At 35.8% G+C, this 20,676-nt stretch overlaps 1 protein-coding gene across 1 annotated transcript in view; it reads left to right on the top strand.

The window, feature by feature from the left end:
• Positions 1 to 5,700: 5,700 nt before the first annotated feature.
• FAM133B (family with sequence similarity 133 member B) overlaps positions 5,701 to 20,676 on the top strand; it is a 28,575-nt gene continuing 13,599 nt past the window's right edge. Inside the window, exons 1-8 of the mRNA XM_017652888.3 lie at positions 5,701 to 5,856; positions 11,650 to 11,747; positions 13,556 to 13,634; positions 14,280 to 14,354; positions 14,491 to 14,523; positions 14,910 to 14,972; positions 15,423 to 15,515; positions 16,770 to 16,820. Of these exons, the coding sequence (XP_017508377.1) occupies positions 5,833 to 5,856; positions 11,650 to 11,747; positions 13,556 to 13,634; positions 14,280 to 14,354; positions 14,491 to 14,523; positions 14,910 to 14,972; positions 15,423 to 15,515; positions 16,770 to 16,820 (516 nt within the window). The 5' untranslated portion in view covers positions 5,701 to 5,832. The remainder of the gene's footprint in view (positions 5,857 to 11,649; positions 11,748 to 13,555; positions 13,635 to 14,279; positions 14,355 to 14,490; positions 14,524 to 14,909; positions 14,973 to 15,422; positions 15,516 to 16,769; positions 16,821 to 20,676) is intronic.

Below are 20,676 nucleotides of genomic sequence, written 5' to 3' on the forward strand. Positions count from 1 at the left end.
GGTTCCCAGAATTCTGGGGTATACAAGGAAGAATATGAAGCTACAGATAAACAAGATCTCCCTTGAGCATCAATTTTACTTAAAAGAGAAAAATGTTTTTCATCAAATACGTTAATTTTAACATACTTTTTAAAATATTGTGGAATACAATGCAAAATTCAAATTTTTAAAATAATATAGGTCACTTCAAAGACGTTTAATGACTTCAGTAACTGCATAGAACTACACCACCAGAACACCCTCAACACAATTGCCACTATTGTAGAAATTTTTCAGGCACTGCACCAGCCAAGGGGAGACATTAGCACTTGGATTGGGGTCCATTGTTTTAAATCCTGTACCTCCTGTAGTCTTAAGCATTCCTCTTTGGAAAATGACATCTGTTCTGTCAGTGTATTCAGAAAACTGAGAAGGAAAATCAAGTTTACTCATTCACTTAACATCTACTACTGGCCTCAACTAAAGAGCGTCTGATATGGCAGATGTGTCAAGAAGTATTGGCTCAAGGGGAATGGTTTGTGATAAAAGTCCCTCCCTGCAGCCTGGTGGATATCATTGCCATAGTGTTACTTACTGTGACTACAACAAAAAATGGCACTCTCAAGAGATGTGGACAGTTAACATTCAGGAATCCACCAAGTGCCAGGCATCCTGGTACATGCCATATAAACACTCATCAAGCCACTCATATCTCCAAGTGAAGAGAAACAGATGATGTGGCCAGCTCCAAATAGTTCTGGAATAAGGTTGAATATAACACATAAGAAAGAAATATGATCACATGCTTCTAGGGTCTAGAGGTGCCCAAAGCACAGTAAAAATTCTGTTGGTATTGAATGAATGAGTGAATGAGCTTCTTATGACCAGACAAGTTATATATAACTGCCCAAATAAAATGATTGCATGTTCACCATAAAGTACTCAAAGAGTATAAAAAACTACAAAGAAAAAGGTTGTTACTTGAAACCTCACCACCTAGATAAAATTACTGCTAATACTTTAATAATTTCTAGATACCTAACTCTATACAGATAGATGAAAATAATTTTATACCATAGAGATGGCCTGTACACTCCATTCAATAAGTTGTACTAGTCTGGGTAAATTTGTCACTTCAACAAATACAAATCTACATTACCGCCATATACTGTGCCGTTGTATAAATGTACTATAATTTACTTAGCCAGTCCCCTGTTGAGAGATATTTCTCCCCACCGCAGCCATTTTTTCACTAAATGAAACAATGCTTCCAAGTACTGTGCATGCCATGCATCTAGTTGCACATCGGACAGTTAGATTTAAATCATCTGATCACTGGAAACTCATTTACTCAACAATCATTGAACCTCTGCTTGGTTCCAGGCACCCCTAGACCCTAGAGACACAGCAGTCAACAAGACAAATAAGGTGCTCGCTCCCACGCAGCTAACCTCTTAGTGAGGGAGACAGACAGTAAGTACATAAATATGCATACATGATAATTACATTATGATAAGTGCCATAAAGGAATAGTACCTGAAAAGATGAACAACTGCATTAGTCATTAGGGAAGTGCAAATTAAAAATACAGTGAGATACTGTACTGCATGAAAAAACTTCTGGAATAATAAAAGACATTTACACATGCAATGCTCTTTTCTAAAAGAAAAAAAGAAAAAATGAGATCTCTACACGCTTACTGGAGTGACTAAAATGTTAAAATTTGACACCAAGTGTTGGTGAGAATTGATTGCACAAATGTAAAATGATCCAGCCACTTTGGAAAGAGTAGGGGAGTTAAAGTTAAACATATGCTTAAGATTCAATCCAGAAACCTCACTGCTAGGTGTTTGCTCAAAAGAAATGAAAACATACATGCATACACACACATATGTTCATAGCAGCTTTATTGTAATAGTTAAAAACTGAAAATCCAAATGTCCATCAAAAGGTCAATGAAGAAGCAAGTTGCGATTTCTAAATACAATGGAATAATACTCAGCAGTAAAAAGAAACAACTGTTGAAATGCACAACATGGATGAATCTCAAAAGTATCATGTTAAGTGAAAGGGTCAGACACAAAAGGTACCTCCTATTTGATTCATTTAAATGAAATTCTAGAAAAGACAAAACTACATGTGACAAAATAGATCAGTGGGTTCAGTGGCTGTGAGACACAGAAGGAGATTAACTGCAAAAAGGCACAAGGCAATTTTCTAGAGAAATGAAAATGTTCTATATCTTGATTATAGTGATGGTTAACTTACATGACTATACATTTGTCAAAACTCATCAAACTGTACCTTTTAAACTGGTGAATTTTATTATATGTAAACTATATTTTTTAGAAAAATTGAAAGTATTCTCTTTCAACAAAAGTCAACCTGAAATAATTGACCAAGAACCTTTACAGCTTGTGAGTCACCTCAATAGGGATGGGACAAGAGGGAATTATACTGAAACTATGATGACCTGATTTAGTTGACGCACTCATAAACATCAGGAATTTTCCTTTCTGACTCACTGTACTTGGTAACTTCCCCTGCATTTGTCCATTAAAAGCACTGAACCATGGTTTTATGAAAGGAAAAATAATTAAAGTGAACGGCCACTTGGTTTTCATTATTCAAATTTTTTTTAAAAAGAATCCTTTTTATATTTTTTACAGTAAGAAATATACCTGTGGAGGGCACAAGATATTCATGTTTGCCCGTCATTGTTTTCTCTCTGTGTGGATAAAATTGCATCCAAGAGTCACATGGTGAGTGTGGAATCAGAGATGGGGAGCTGATTAGCCAAGCAGTCTTTCATAAAATAAAATCAGAAAAGAAAGGGATATGGCGAAAAATTAAAAATTCCTGTGTGCCTCCCCTTCAACTCACTAATACTACTATGACCCCACCACTTAGAGTTTAGTGTGTCAGAAAATTTCCTGGAGACTTATTCAAAATGTACATGAACTAAATTGAACCATATGAAGTTGCCATTCTTATGGGTTAGAAATTGTTCAGTAGCAACAATTCCATATGGTTCTACCAATATAAACTCTTGTTAATGTACATGCTCTCATATTCTGTTTTATAATTCTCTCTCTCAAAGATGTGTAGTGTCCATGTTCCATATCAACACATGCAGGTATACATCACTTTCTGAATACCTGGAAAATTTGCCATTGCATAGATATACCATATTTTTTTAGCAGTTCCCTTGCGATGGATATTTACCCTGTTTCTTGTCTTTTCTTTCTTGATTAATATGGCTGAATGATCACATGGCTACTGTCTTCAAACTTGAAAGCTCTATGCTTCCCTGTCCAATCTAGGGACATGCCCCCCAAACAGCAGACCCTTGGGTTTGTGGATTAGGTTTCTGTATCTCTCTCCATTGTTGAAAATCTTAAATAGTCACATAGCAACGATGAAAAGTATATAAAATTCAAGTATTATTAAATTTGGATATAGACACAAACTCATCTAAGTGTATTTAACATTAAAGATGCTGTCTGAATTAAAAATCTTTGCTATTCAAGTTGAAAATCCCTCCCCCAGTGAATTATTATTATTATTATTATTAGACTGTCACTATTTAAAGCCTTGCCTTTTATCAGTGCTGATGTTACTTATTCAAAAACCTCTGCCTGCAGAATAAAATAAAACTTCTTCCTTTGGTTTCCAAGGCCCTTGGCCTTTAACTCTAAGGTACCTTCCCAGCCATGTTTCCCCTCTACCACATGTGGTCTGTGCTGTCCCATCTGACCACATCACCTTCCCATTTGCTCAGGCTCTTCCCTCTGTTTGGAATATCCTTCCGTTTCAGCTCCTCTGTGGGAAGCCTGCCCATCTCCACAGTCCACCTGTAGTGCCACTTCTCAGTAGTTCCTCGCCCCCCCAAAGGCAGTGTCATACTGTAAGGGAAAGCACATGCTTCCAAGTGTGCTGCACCTGCACTTGACCCCCTGGCTTTTCCACTTTCTAGCCACGGGACCAGGGAAAAACCATTTGGCTTCTCTCAGCCTCAGTTTTATTCATCTGAAAAATGGAACATAATCACTTGGTTATTCCTATGGCATTTAGGGAGGGCATATAGGGCCATAGTTAGAAGGAAAGTGTATTTTTCAGTGGATTACCCTTGCATAGAGGATGTATAAAGCATTTCTTTATTCTTCTCACTGAGTCACTGTGAATTATATCCTGAGAAGGCCAAGGCTGATTCATTCTCTATGGAGTTCACTCAGATGAGCTCCTGATAACTTTGGCCTTCATCCTCATTATTTCTATGGTCATTTTCCTGTTTCTCTGTTCTCCCATGGGATTCCTGCTCCATCTGGGAAAGGCTATGTACATTGCCAGAGGGGGAGATACCTATAGGAAACATAAACCTCTCTGTTGACTTACAGCATTGTTCTAGTTTAAAAAAATTTTGTACTCTTTATAACCAGCCAAAGGAAGTAAAAGGTAAAAAAAAAAGGGTGGGGGGGGGATTAAAGAGGAAAAAAAACAGTATTTTCCCACAGGTATTATCATGTTTATGTTGGAGTACCAGAAATAATATCTGTAAAGTTCCCACAGTACTAAAAGCATTATAAATGAACCATGAAAAAAAAACAATATTCACAGATTTTCCTCTTCCTCTTGTGCATACAGAGAAGCCTGTCTTTGGTCAGAGAATCCCCAGTTTTTTCAGGAGTAATAAAGGAGGAGGAGAAATGAAAGACTGGAAGCCTAATTTACAGTAAAAAGCAAAGTGAGTTACTCAGAAAAATGAACATTTACTGGGGAGCATACCACAGATGGCTGTATTTAAGAGAGTCTGGGAAAATTTTGAGAGAGGAAATGGGAGCTGGCAGCATCTGCTGTGCAATGCAGTACGAAAAAGAGAGAGAAATGAGAAATGGGTAAAAATTAGGTGAAGGTGCTACCTTGTATGTAACAGGGTATAAACCCATTTTGCTGCTTTCCAAGAGTCCAGAAAAGATTCAAATTGATTTTCAAATACTTTCTAATGATACATTGCTGTGATGAGCCCAGCTTTATCCAGGTCTATAAATACTTTATAAATACAATGATTCTTCTGGAGCCCAGATCACCTTCTTTGAAGCTTTAGTATTGTTCTGACATTATTATGACATGACATGCAGTAAGGTTGGCACTGTGTGTGTTTCTCTCTTCTGCCAGGTTATAAAGGTAGGTCCTTTGAAGGTAGGGCTTGTGTCTTAATCATCTTTGTGTCCTGCACCACATCCAGTTTCCAGACACCCAGTTAGTGAATTGCACAAAGTAGATGTTCAGAATTCAGTGTGAAATGAATGCATGGGTGAGGAATGAATGGCAGTGAACTTGAAGGGCGATTTCTTTGGTAACATCTATGACAACACTGTCTTCTCTCCCACCACCTGATGGACTTTGTGAGGGAGTATGTTTGTCCTGGTGCTCACTTTTACCCGAAGAACTTGCACTAAGTTAAACATCCAATTAACGGCTGAAATTATCTTTGAATCCCCTAGAATGAGGATTTCAGCGCATCGGAATGGAAGAGGGCAAAACAATCCAAGGCCAGACGGAAGTGAGCTGCCTTGGTGAGGCTGCTGTACCGAAGAGCAGTGCCCGCCTGCCCCAGAGAAGGTGGTGAAGAGGGGGAATCCACCAGGCCCCCGCTGGGAACGGCCGGTGGTGGCCGGCGCCCGCCTCTCCTCCGCGACGCCAGGTGGCGCTGTGGCCCGGCGCGGTGGCCGAATACGCGCGGCGCCGCTCTCTGGGCGTAGTGGAGTCGGCAGGAGGACGTGCGGCGGGCTGGCTTCGGTCGCTTTTGTGGCACGGTGTTCCTCGGCGTCTGACCGCGCTCATCCCGGCACCATGGGGAAGCGGGACAATAGGGTGGTGAGTATCCGAGGGGGAAGACAGTGGGGCGACTTGGGGTGCGCCGGAGGGGAGCTAGACCCCTGGCTTCTCCCGGCGGGGCCCGAGGGTCAGCGGCCGCGTCCGGCTCCGGAGACCCAGCTCGCTCCCCCCGCCGCGCATGCGCCGCCCGCGCCTCTAGCGCCTTCGGGTCCCCGCGCTCTCCTGCCTCTAGCCTTTCCCCTCGGTCCCCTCTTTCTTAACCACTTCCCAACCCCGCCGCACTCTATGGCGGTGCCCCCTGGCTCCCTTCCCTCCCGTACTCGGGCCAGCAGTGTCCAGTTTCTTAGAGTCACAAGGGCTTAGGGAGAACGGTCCCTTCCGGTGTAGATGCTTCATAGGCCATGGCGGCGCCGGGGCTCGCCCTCTCCAGATCACGGCCCTCCCCTGAGCACCCAGCGGGGATGGAGACGCGACGGCCTCGCACGCCGCCCCAACAGGGAAGCTGCAGCGCGTCCAGTTCTGGCGGCGTGCGGGCTCCCGTTTGAGAACCAGAATGCGAGCATTTGGCTTGGTGCTCCCAGCTCCCAGAACTGCCTGGCACCTAGTAGGCCTATGAAGGAGTGAACGGCATGAGAATAATTGACTTTAAAGAATATCAGTTTTGGTTCCTTGGGAGTTAGGTGACCTAGTTACTTCTCGGAGCCTCAGTATTTTCATCTGTAAAAGGGAGTCAGTGTTATCCACAACTTTGTAGAATACTTGAGACCACAAAAAGCAAGATAGCCGGTCGAGTGCTTGGCATGAAAATTGTTATTCTAGCGAATGAGATAAAAAGACATAAAGGGAAACTAATAGCAGAGAATAGATAATATCTGGTGGAAATTAGAGGTCCTGGGGGCATTCAAAAAAGAAGGTACTTTGAACAGGTACAGATGGAAAGAAGGCATTCTATATGATGATGAGGTTAGTTTGGGGAAGGTTATGGATTAGATTGGATGGGCCCTAAGGGGTTAGCAGTAAGTTTAGGTTGTAACCTTATGGTCCCTATGCTTGTCTATGACAGTTTTAACCATTGAAGTCTTCATAATCAGAGATGTCTGGAAACCATAGTGGTGAAACTTGATCACAAGTTTGAGGAATATTCTTTTCCATCTGCTTTCCTGACTTCAGGTCAGACCTTGTGGTAACTGATTTTCAAGAGCTGAAAAGGTGTTCTGGAGCATCCTTAGGCTTAAGGTATTAAGAGGTTTTGACTCCTTAACGATCTTGGGCCTTGAATATTTTGAAGTCACCAGACCCTGGGTAGTTTCATACTGGGGCCTAAGTTGCTTTGATTTACTGGGAAACAATGTTGGTTTGCACATCAAAACATTTGAAAGGTTGTTCAAGTTAGCTTGATTTACTAGATTTTGAGAATAACTGGGCTCTACTTGTCACTTGGTATTCTGTATGCTGTCATGGCACAAAGTGTTCTGGTAACATTTTACTTGTACTTCCAAGGTTGTGGTAATGAAAACAAATGAAGAGGTGGATGATGCAGATTGCTAATTAAGCCATGTCACTGCATGGAGGAGGAGATGGAGCTGTTTAAACTTGGACCAAAATTTGGTCATGTGATGTTTAGTTTAGTTCAGTACATCATAACTCTGGATTTTAAATAAAATGAGCATTTGCCTCTGAAAATAATGGCATTTTTTCCTTCTTACATTGTTGATAAGAATCATAGTATTAAAGATAACAGAATTACTTTCTAAAAAAATTCAGGTTGAAATTGTTTTTCTTTAAATAGACTGCTTTTTTAGAGCAGTTTTGGGTTCACAGCAAAACTGAGCAGAAAGTGCAGAGATCCCAGGTACTCCCTGCCCATAGACTTAGCAGAGTGGTACCTTTGTTGCAGTTGATGAACTATCTTGACACATCATTTTCACCTAAGTCCATTGTTTATATTAGGGCTCACTCCTGGTATTACACCTTAGTGAACAGTTCTTTTTTAACTGAGCAATTTAACGCACTAGATTTGTAAAGGTCTCTTAAATTCTTGATGGCCACCTTTTGTGCCCATTGGTTTCTAGAAGTTTCCTTCTAGATAAAAACAGTTAAAGGAACAAATGAACATTTTGTCTGCACATGTTGTCCTCAGCATTTTCACAGCATTGCTCTTTTCCTGCCTACCCACTTGTGTATTCCCTTGAGCGCAGTTTGCCATCCTGAGTTTCAAAAACAAATCCTTTTGCCTTACCCAAACTCACGCAGCAGTTTGGAGCTACGGACATACTAATTACATGTGAGTGTTTGATTTACACGGTCTCAGTATTTAAAGTGATTAAATCATAGTGAGACCTTTCAAGAAATTGTACAATTTCTTTATTTTAACTGATGCCGCCCACCCTCTTAATGTTAGGAGCATTATGTCTAATAAATGAAAAAGCTTTGCCTTTGTAAAATAGTTATTTTGTTTTAAAACTTTCTGTGTGCATAGGAGAAGGAAGCAGTGTTGTTTAATGATTATGATAGACTGCTTTTTGCCAGAGACTAGCCTGTAAGATGCACTTAGTAAATATTACTATTGTAATTAAAATAAATGAGATATTTGGAGTGCAACATAAGCAGACTGAGAATAGTGTTTATAGTTAGAAGCTTGAAAGTTAAGCCTTATTACTCAGTGATAACTCATGTAATTGTACCATAAATTTTCTGATTAGTAGTCCTACCATGTGACTATACTAATTTACTATTTTATTTTCCTCTGAAAAGTACACAGACAGGTTGGCATGTACTTTGGGGAAGCAGTTTCACATTTGACATTAAGACACATAAAAATGTTAATACACTTTTAAGATATATAAGAAAATTTGAAGACTCTAAAACATGGTAAATGTTGCATTAGCATTTTTTTTATGTATATAAAGGAAAAATTGCCGCTGTGCTATTTGTCAATTTTCACCTGAAGACAGTTCAGCTCTCTGAATTGGAGAGTGAGTAACTGTGGTTGATTTTTCTCATTGTATTTACCATTAATATTATGATAATGTTTGTAATTTTTTTGGTTTATGTTTTTCTTTTATAAAGGTAATTTTTTTCTCCAGTGTACAAAATGATGAAAGTGGACATCTCCCTTTACATTTGGTGCAAATGCATGTCTTTTTTTTTTTTTAATTTGTAACTGTTTATTACCTTTCTAAGTACTTTGTTTTTGCACTTGCTTTTGCTTCTCACTTGAGAAATCGTAGAGGTCTTTCCATATCAGTAACTACAGATCTACCTTGTTCTGTTTAACGGCTGCATAGAATTTCATTTTACGGGCATACTTTAATGAATCTCAATTTGATGGCTATTTGGCTAATTTCAGTTTTCCCTCTTAGCAATACAGTTTTTGAACATCCTTGTATATATTTGCACTCTTTGAATGTAGGCAGTTTTCACAGTTTTTAATTTAAAATACTTCACCATTAAGTACAGCTAAAATTATGACATAATAACAAAGAAATGAGAAAATGATAGATATTACACTCCTGTTTTTAAAATAAGCTCAGGTTGCACATTTTACTTGCTTCTGGTTAGGCTTGTCAGTGTCATTAGTTGGGCAACAGCTCCTCTTTTGCAGCCTCTCTTGGTTGTCAAACTTCCACAAGAACTGAGTGAAATTCTCAGCAAAGGCAGTTGAATGAACTTTTGAGAACATAACAGTTGATATAAAGAGTGTTGCTGTATACCTAGCTATCCACATCTAGCACAGATTCTATAAACATCTTTGACATTAGGAGCTCTGGCCTTTGTTCCTGACTGTTAGAAAATTATGTTAAAGTATTTTGTCAAGCCAGGTAATTAGGCCATGTCCAACTAAGTAAATAGTTCTCGCTGTGTGTTGTGTACAGTGTTTTGTATTGTTTGCTCTGCCAGAGAAATCTGGAAATATGTAACATATTTGTTACGAAGGTGGGAAATGTTGGTCATTTTTACAGATTTTGTTAAATGAAATGCAAAAAACACATTGTGTTCCTTCACTTCCTTTGGAATGTTAAGTATTAGGTTTGAAGGCCTTAAAATAAACCTTGATAATAGTTGTTTTCAACCAAAATTCTTTTTATTTAAAAAACAGAAGTTTTATAAATGTTTGTTGACTTAAATTTAGAAAACTGAATATGAGTATCAAGAGGTTGCGACTGAGTTAAAGACCAGGTTTTATATCTGTAGCAAAGTGAATTTTAATAAAACATCACTTTGCTAGATACTGTTCTTAACAAAGAAACCTGCTCTATTTTGTCTTACTGTATGTTTGAGAAAAAGTGTCTAAAAATATGTTCTTTCTGCTATAGTAAGTGCAGTATACTGAGCATAATTTGAGTTTTGTAGATTTTTTTATCATTAAAATATACCTAACATACAGTTTACCATTTTAGTCATTTTTGAGCATTTAGTTCATTGATATTAGTACTTTCACAATGTGCAACTTACCAGTACTATCCATTTCCAGACCTTTTTCATCATCCTGAACAAGGGGCTTTGTACCTATTAAACAGTAACTCCCAATTGCCTCTTTCCCAAGCTCCTGGTAACCTCTGTTTACTTTCTGTCTCTGAATTTGTTTATTCTGACTACCTCAAGTTGAATCATACAATATTTGTCCTTTTGTGTCTGGCTTATTGCACTCAGCATGTTTCCAAGGTTCATCTGTGTTGTAACATGTATCAGAATTTTATTCCTTTCTGAGGCTGAATAATATTCCATTGTGTGTGTAAACCATGTTTTGTTCATCCATTCTGTAGATGGACACGGGTTATTTCCACCTTTTGGCCACTGTGAATAACGCAGCTATGAACATGGGTGTACAAATACCTGTTTAAGGCCCTGCTTTCAATTATTTTCCAATTCCATTTAGAGTTGAAATTGCTGGATCATGTGGTGATTCTATGTTTAACTTTTTGAGGGACTACCAAGCTTCCACAACAGCTACACCATTTTATATTCCCACCAGCAATGCATAAGGGTTTCCAGTTTTTCCACATCCTTGACAACTTGTTATTTTGTTTTTGATCATAGCCACCTTAATAGGTGTGGGGTGGCATCTCATTGTAGTTTTGATTTTCATTTCCCTGATGACTAGTGACTTTTGAACATCCTTTCATGTGCTTATTGGACATTTGAGTATCTTTGAAGAAATGTGTTCAGAGTCCTTTACACTTTTTTAATTGGGTTGTTTGGGTTTTTTGTTGTTGAGTTGTAGGATTCCTTTATGCATTCTGGATATATAATCCCTTACATATAGATCAAAGATTTGCAGATATTTTCTCCCCTTCTGTGGATTATCTTTTAACTCTTTTGATAGTGTCCTTTGATGCACAAATGGTTTAATTTTGATGAAGTTGTGTTTATTTTCTTTTGCTGTGCATAATTTAATTTCTGCTGTTAATTTGCAAGTAAAATTGCCATCGGAGTGGCACAGTATTTCCTGAGATAGAAGATAGAGAATAACTAATGATAGAATTAGATCTTCTTTTACTTGTTTGGAATTTAATTTACTTGCCAGTGGGCATAGTGTTATTACCCACACAGGTTATTGGACTTTAGGAGAAGGCATTTTAAAGCTATTACAGTAAGAAAGAGGTATTATTTTCATCAAATTGCTGGTAAAAACACATTTTCTGTGACTCATTTCCCAAACTTGTGAGGCTTAATAAAGCATTAAATTTATTTTTGTAATGAAAAGTTGGTAGATTGTTCATGCTTTGTTGGACATAGAATGTATTTTTAATAAACATTGCTTGATGAGTAAGTGAGCTTTTGCATTTTAATGGTTATTTTAATAGAGTTAATTTTTACTCTTTCTTCAAGGCCTATATGAACCCAATAGCCATGGCCAGATCAAGGGGTCCAATCCAGTCTTCAGGGCCAACGATCCAAGATTATCTGAATCGACCAAGGCCTACCTGGTATTTGTGAAACAATTTATCCATTTATAATATTTTCATAAACTTTTTTAAAGTTACTATTACAGCTTTTATTGATTGCCAGATACGTAATTTTTTAAGCAGTATTTGATAACATGCTTTTTGAATGTGTGAAACACATCTGTGAGTGTAAAGCAAACATTTGAGGACCAGCCGCTCAGTATAACTTAAAGCACTACCAGATAACCTTTTTTGTACCAGCCTCTTTTCTGCCTCCTAAAAGAAGACCTTAACTTTGCAGTGTTCTGTGCTATTTAAAACAGTAGGTCTGAATAATCTCATCCTTCCCTCAGGTGTTAGGAAGGATTATATTAGGCCTGTTTCTAGTATTATCTGCTGGCTTTTCAGCAAGTTAGGATTTCCTATTTAAAATGTTGTTTTCAGTTGGTCTTTGTTTTTTGTTTTTTGCCCTCCTGAGTGGTTCTGATCTTTTGTAAACAAACCATTATTGCACTGGCCTTATTATTTTGTGGTAAGTCTTCCTTATTATTAAATACCTGTTACTGAGGTAACTTAAGACAAGCCTCAGAGTTGTTAACTTGTGCATCCTTTTAAGGGTCCCTGGAAGCTGGGCAGCTGTAGTTGAAAACTGTGCTTATGTATCACATCATGGGGGATCCTTTCTTTGAATTAAATAGGAAGTAAGCCATATCCACTTCTTAGAGTGTTCACAAGTGCTGCCTGCCCTCTTGCAGCATACCAGAAAATTAGGTATCCCTAAACAAAGTCTATTTCACCTTTAAATTGGAGAGAAGGAATGAACATTAAAGGGGCAGCACTCAAGCAAGGACATTACACGTGTGTCTAATGTCCCCATGATAGCCCTCAGTTGGGTAATTCGCAAGGACTCACAGAGAGTTGTACTCTTGAGTAAGATCGTTAAAATGAAAGGATACCAGCCACAAGCATCAAAGGGAAAAGGTGCAGGGGTGAAGTCCAGGGGAGACTGGGCACAAGCTTCCAAATCTTCCTCCCCTGTGGAATCACACAGGGTGCATTTAGGTCCTTTAGCAGTGAGTTGTGATAATATGTGTGACGTTGCCAGCCAGGGGAGTTCACAAGAAACTTGTGTGCCCAGGGATTTTATTGGAGTCTGGTCAGCCTCTGCCTATCAGGTGCCAAAATTCCAGACTCCTGAAAGGAATGCAGGTGTTGAGCCTAAACTCAGTGTTTGTACAGATGGGCAGAGTGAGCCACTCTGACCAGGGAATGGTAAGGACCCTCATGAAATCCCTTCCCAGCTGGGGGCAGTCTCTTTATGAATAAGCAGTCAGATGTGCTGTATCAACTCTTTGCTGCACAACGTGGGAGGAACATTACAAAATGGATGATTTAGTAATAAAACACAGTGGTTTAATCAAATAGACCTTAGCTCACCCTGACACTGAAACTAATAGCTTTGTGACCTTATGCAGATTTCTTCTATTCCCTAAGCTTCAACTTTTTTATCTGTAAATGGGATAATAATACTACCTTTTCTCATAGGATTGTCATGAGTATTAAAGAAAAGTATATCTAAAACAGTGCCTGTTGTATGTAAGTGTTCAACAGTTTGATGTATAAGCTTTTGTAATCCATGTTTAACAAAGTGATTAGTGTTATCTGATAGGCTTTACTAGTGATAATTGATTTACAAGGATGTGGACAAAGACATTTGAAATATATCAATGCTACAATAGAGGTTTATTGGAATAAAAAGTATTTTTATGAATTTTTTATCATCTTGTTTCTAAGCATCCATTTCTAACTTGAATTCCTTGAAAATTTACTTGTACATTCTATTTTTTAAGGGAAGAAGTGAAAGAACAACTAGAGAAGAAAAAGAAAGGCTCCAAGGCTTTGGCTGAATTTGAAGAAAAAATGAATGAGGTTTGTAAATAGTATCTTTTAAAAAAATAAACTAATCTTTTTCCTTATTAAAAAAATAAAACCATTTCTTAATAAACCAAGGGTTTGAGTATGGCTCTTAAGGTTAAGGATGCTGTATATTTTAGAAGTGTTTTTATTATATTGAGTACAAGTTTCTATATAAATGTGTGATTTCTTTAAAAAAAGTGAAAAACCATCTTATAACTATCAGTAATTAAAATCATCTTAAGTTTCTAAATGTTAGGTTCTTCCCTTTCTCTCCCCATCCCCCCATCTTAACCTGGGATTTCCATGCTGATATTTGCTTTTGATTACAAACATGTATGAAGTATTTTAGCTACAGTATAGATTAATTCAACTTTTACCATCTAGTAGGAAGAATCTAACCATCTTTGTTAATAAAGGAAGAAATTCTCAGCCTTATTAATAGTGCCTACTTTGCCTCTTAATACACAGTGGAGAACACCCATCCCATAATATCCTCTCTGAAAAGAGCTAGTAGTCTCCTTTGGTGATTGGATAAAGAATTCTGACACCTGCTGTATTTTTGACTTAATTAGAGGCTGAGATGGGTGAGCAGTGGCTCTCTGTATTAGGTGTGTTAGAAATTCTTAGTCTCTGATGGTGTTTAAAACCATTTTGCAGAACTGGAAAAAAGAACTAGAAAAACACAGGGAGAAATTATTAAGCGGAAGTGAGAGCTCATCCAAGAAAAGACAGGTAATACCATTATTAGTTTATTGCTCTTAATCTCATAGTTGGGGTTTCATAGTGCTGTGTTACTACTATTAATAGGTAACATTTGAAAACACATATCAACTTATTCACATTTGTACTTTTATTTGTTTGCTTTTAGAGAAAGAAAAAAGAAAAGAAGAAATCTGGTAGGGTGAGCAAAAATTTTCCATTTTTCTAAATGTTATGATTAAGAGCCTACAAAAGTAAGAATAATTTGTGTAACCTGTATGCTAACTCTAGATGTAGTTAAGGAGCCTGGAGGTCTTTAGTAGATGTGGGTGGTTTTGTTCTATTAGTGACATAAAAGGAAGGTCCAACCTCCAGATGGCCTATTAAAGAGGTAAAATTGACTGTCATTGCCATGTCTGTTGTTACTTTGGTGAGGGAAAGTGATATTTGACATTTAATATTTAAGTCTTATGAATACTGGTGTCTTTTTCTCAGACACTAGATTGATTTTGTTAAACGTTTGAAACACTTAGTAAAAGAAAAAAATTCCTGCATCTCACAAGCTTTAATTTTTTGTGCTTGGTCAAGTATTCATCTTCTTCTTCATCAAGCTCTGATTCTTCCAGCAGTTCTTCAGATTCTGAAGATGAGGTAAGGATTGCCTGTGCTAATCATGAAATAGTATTTCTAATTTCTTTAACAACAAGAGGAAACCCATTTTTTGAAATATCTGTTAGAAATGTTTACTTCCATAACTGAGATCAGTGACATGAATCAACAGCTAGATAAACAGTGGTGTGTATATATATATATATATTTGTTAGATTCGTACGTTTATCCTGTTCATTTAAAATATCAGTAGATGAATTTGAAAAATCTAAAATGCTTTTTGACTACATGTTGAGGATTACATGTAATTTAATTCACTTGACTTTTTAAAATAAAATATTAAAGTTGTATTTTAAACATTAATTTTTAAGTAAAACATATTCACAAGCTGGTTCTTAAGTTTTGTTCATTGGTAAAGCTTTAATATTGATAAAGTGCATCAATTATATTTTTGAAAAAGGAAGCAAATATTTCTAAAAATATTTTATATAGGATAAGAAACAAGGAAAAAGGAAAAAGAAAAAGAAGAATCGTTCACATAAATCTTCTGAAAGCTCCTTGTCAGAAACTGAATCAGACAGTAAGGTAAAATTTAAATTAGCAATATTTTGGATAATGAAAACATTTAATTAGGTTTTTCTTGTAGTTCTTCCTATCTTAAATTGCTGTAATGAGATACTGTTCTTTTGTACTTTGATTCTCTGTGCCACTTAATTGATGTACTTACTATCTTATATATGGCATTTAATTGTTCCCTAAATACTTTCACATGGCTTTGTGATGAGCATAGCAGACATTATTTTTCCCATTTTTATAAAGAAATCATAGTTTAGAGAAAAAACATCTTGCCGAAATTCATACAGCTAGTATTTAGAATTGGAAGTTGATTCTGTATCTTCTGTCTGCTTCAGTGTCCTTTCCACTGTACCTAAATCTGTTCTGTTCTATCCAGAATTGTCAGAGACAGTAGGCTGTCAAACATTAGTGGTCATAAGAAATATATGCAAGTTGCAGTAAAAGTGTAAGATGCCTCTGCCTCATCTCCAGAGCATGATTTAATAAGTCTGACTTGGCTCAGAAATCTACATTTTTTAACAGTTGTCCTCTGTTGACACAGGAGTATCCATAAACCACAATTTGACAGGCACTGTCTTGGGGTCCCAGGAAAACAAAGCAGCTGGTTTTGTGGCAGATAACTACTTGTCCTAGTGAGATTTCTTCTGATAAAATGCCTAACTTCTAGAAGTATTCAGTAAAGGTTGTTTTGTTTTTAAAGCAGAAGAGCCAGTTAGTGATGCTGACAGCTGACATTTATTGAACGCCTACTATGTGTTAGGCACAGTTCTAAACACTTGACTTACTATCTCAGTCCTCAGCAACCCTGTGAAGTAGTTATTTGTTATCCCACATTATGAATAAAGAAAGCTTGGGAAGGTTAAAAGCTAGAACTGAGGGATTCAAAAGCAGAAATTCTGTCTCCCCTCCTTATAAGGAGAGTGGGGAAAGCAGAGTGGTAGATGTCCAAGCACAGTGTGAATAATGACTACTGCAGGCAAAACAGGCAATGACATAGTCTTACTTTAAAATAAACCATGTGATTATTACAGCAATATCTATCATTTTAGGTATATATAGATTTGATATCCAGATAAAGAGATGTCATTTCCTTACAAGCACATACGTACACCACATACATTTCTCCTTTATTTTCAGAATAAAATTCTGATGTTGAGGCAACTTTTTTCAGTCAGAGCAAGTCATCTTTTTGGTGTTTTTGTCCTTAAACTATAATGCTGTATCTATTACATTTAAAATTGATACATATTTTTATGTGTTTAGGATAGTTTAAAAAAAAAAAAGAAGTCAAAGGATGCAACTGAGAAAGAAAAGGTAATTATAATTATATATTAAAAGGTAAATATAATTATACTTAAGATAGTCTGTCATACAGTATATCTACTTCAAGAAATTAGCCCTAATTTGTTCCCCTTTTTATCTTAAGAGTTCTATTTCTTTTGATTTTGTGGTATTTTATTTTGACTTAAGGAAATTTATTGGATTCATTAGTGAAGGTAAAAGATAAGAGTAGTCCTGCAGAGGGTTTGAATTTGTGTAGATTAATGGATTATCTCAGATTAAAAATCCAAAATAATGGAGATTAAACATTTCCTTTGTTTCCTCAAATCATTTTAAAGGAGACTATTCTAATTAAAAAATGGGAATTTCTGTTTCAAATTGAGTATTCCAAAGATATATTTTGAAAAATCTTTTCTACTGTAAGTAGATATTTTATCTTCACTTATGATTCAACTGTTATAATGCTAAATTTATCCCTACCTACCTTTCTGATTTACATTTAAAAATCTTTTTCTGATTATTAAAAATTTAAAAAAGCCTAAAGAAAGGGATTTCTAATGAAAGAAAATGCAGACCAGTGTCACTATATTTTACTCAGTCTTTTTATATCATTTTTTAAAAATTGAGATGAAATTCATATAATATGCTATCAACCATAATTTGGAAGTATTTAGTATATACACAATGCTGTGTAATGACTACCTCCTTCTAGTTTCAAAACTTTTATCACCTCCTTACAAATAACCCATACCTATTAATGAGTTCCCATTCTCCTTTCTCACATTCCCTGGCACTCTCCAGTATGCTTTCTATCTATATGAGTTTGTATATTCTGCAAATGTTATGTAAAAACAATCATACAATATGTCAAGATTTGTGTGTGGCTTCTTTAACTTAGTATGATGTTCTCAAGGATCAACCAAGTTATAACATACGTAAGTACTTAGTTCCTATTTATGGATGAATAATATATTCCATTGTTTGTATATACCAAAGTTTGTTTAACCATTCATCCACTCACGGACATTTGAGTTGTTTCAGCCTTTTGGTTAATGTGAATAATGCTGCTCTAAGTATATATGTATGAGTTTCTATGTAAACATGTATTTTCATTTCTCTTGATATATACCCAGAAGTGGTTTTTACATCAATTCACAAATAAAAATCCATTAAGACCTAAAAAAAGAAACCATCATGACTAAGTTGGGTTAATTCCAATAATTTAAAAATAAGAAATAATTTGCCATGTTAATTGGCCAAATGAAAGAAATTGTATGATTATTTTAATAGTTGCCAAAGTGTGTGATATACTTTAAAATTAATGATATCAAAGCCATTTTAGAGTGAGAATAAGTGGTAAATTTCATGTTTTAAATAAAATATATGTATGAAACTAAAAACTGGCAATATAAAAACATGAAATACTAAAATAACTGCAGTTTGATTTTGAAGTACTTCAAAATAACATAATGTACAGAGTAATATACACATATAAATAATAAACAAATACCCATAGATATACCTGCTAGACTTAAAAAATGGGTTTACATTTTGCTTAATTTGCTTCGGTTCTTGTATTTTTTTTTTTAAGAAATACCAGATATTCTCTCCTTAACTTAGGGGCAGCTGTTTCTGAAGTTAGCATGCATCCCTCCCATCCACATTTATGCCTTTTTCTTATAATAACTCTATCATAAATAACAGAGTATTCTGTATTTTCAAAATGGTGTCATTATGTTTCCTTCTGAAACTTGCTTTTTTCACTTAACATTGTTACTGACATTTATCCTTGTCGATACTCTCAAGTTTGTTTCTTTTGCTTATACTATCCCATTATACTAATTTGCCACAATTTATTTCTTCATTCTCCTGTTCGTGGACATCTAGATTGTTTATATTTTTCAGTAATGCAAATGGTGCAGTGGCTATTTTTAATTCATTTTTTTCTTTTCCATAAATGAATGTTAATTTTCTAAGAGATCTGGGACTGTAATGTCTAGTTCCTAGGGTATACATACACTTGTCTGTATTTTGTATACCAAAGTACTTGTTACTAATTTGCATTCCTGCTAGTAGTGTATGACAGTACCCTTGTTTCACATACACACTTGTCAAAACTGAGATTTCCTTTTTACCAGCTTAAGGTGGTTGAGCCTCTTCACTATCTTATTAGCCATTCGTATTTCATTTTCTGTGAAAGTCTGTTCATAGTTGTTGCCCATTTTTCTGTTGGATTGTTTTTGATCTTGCTGATTTATGTTTTGTATTTTGAATGCTACTCTTAGACATGATTAACATCTTTTGGTCTACGGCTTTTCTTATGTTTATGTTTAAAGTGTCTGTTATAATCTTACAAAGGTTTTAATTTTAAATCATATGTCAGTTGTTTTTAGCTCCATTTTTATTTTAAATTGTTGCAAAGGTATAATGCAAAATGCAATTAGAAAACATAATGGAAAAGAAATTCCATTTATAATAGTAACAAAGAATATATTTTAAGATTTCCTAAAAATAGGAAGATTTTAAAGAAGTGTGCACATCTTACTTGAAGAAATATATTCAAATCTATTCAGAGTTATCTCTGAAGATTTAATAAATGTTCTTGGGTATGACAACCTACTAGATGTTGAAACATTTAAAAAATGCTTTATTTAAAACAATGTGGTATGGAACAGTGCAGAACCCAAGTGAAAATTTGTAAGTATTTGTGGAATTTAATATATGGTAAAGGTAGCTTTTCTTGGGATAAAATGACTAGGCATTTGGAAACTATAGAGCTGGACACTCCTTAAGGCCAAATAAATCCCAGATAAGTCAAAATTTTAAAAGTACAAAAATAAAACAGAGAAAGACAAAGGTTAAATATAATGGTGAAGTGGGGAAGACCTGTGCCTCAAAATTCGGAAACTTTTGACCACTTAATTCTAATCTGAATGGCAAAGAGATCACAAAAATCAACCATGAACAAAGTTTGAATATAATGAGCCGACTTAATATGAGGAATACTAATTTAAAAACTTTGTAACCTCTAATAATTAAAAAAAAAGTACCTCACATACACAGAAAAATTGGTAAAATAGATGTTTAGGCAATTCTAAAAGTATGAATTATATTCCAATAATCTGAGATTCATAGGATTGATAAAAGCACGGTGAAGAGGTTTCTTGGTAAAGTGTCATTCACAAATGAATGAAATAATACACAAATGTGGGGATGGGTGGAAGAGAGAAAATAAGTTGGGTAGAGGTTACTTTTGTCTTTGATTTAATCATTATTATTAAATAATGATTTTGCATTCACATACCTTTCTCAAAGAACCCATATATATGCCTGCCCTCCAGTTGGAGATGAGTTAAGTAGTGGCATATGTTTTCAGTGAATGTCAAAGGCAGCCACAAATGACGATATAGTTGGCATGGAAAGATACCATTGGATGAGAAGAGCGGGTTCCAAACAGCAAGTATTTAAATAAAATTGTAAATATGCACAGAGAGATGTTTCAAAAAATATTAAAAGATGTTTAATCCCTCATAGTGGGATTTGGTTGAATTTTCTTAAAATGAATATTTTATCATTTCTACCAAAATAATAAAGCTATGTGCAGAAGCAAAATTAGATCAGCTATAATTTAACATATAGATCATTATCATTTATTTTCTACATGATTTTTTTCTTTTTGTTTATATCTTCAAGATTGGGTTGATGCTCTATAAAGTTTTTTTTTTCCTGTGTAAGATTAGGTGGTAAGCATTTTTCCCATTGTGTGGTTTTATTCTTATAAACTATTTCAGACTTACAGAAAAAGTACATAGAAAGTAATAAACTGACAACCAGCGTATCTACTATGAAGCTTTAATAACATTTTTAACATTTTGTCATACATGCTTCA

Source organism: Manis javanica, chromosome 6, assembly GCF_040802235.1.
Source record: "Manis javanica isolate MJ-LG chromosome 6, MJ_LKY, whole genome shotgun sequence".
NCBI lineage: Eukaryota > Metazoa > Chordata > Mammalia > Pholidota > Manidae > Manis > Manis javanica.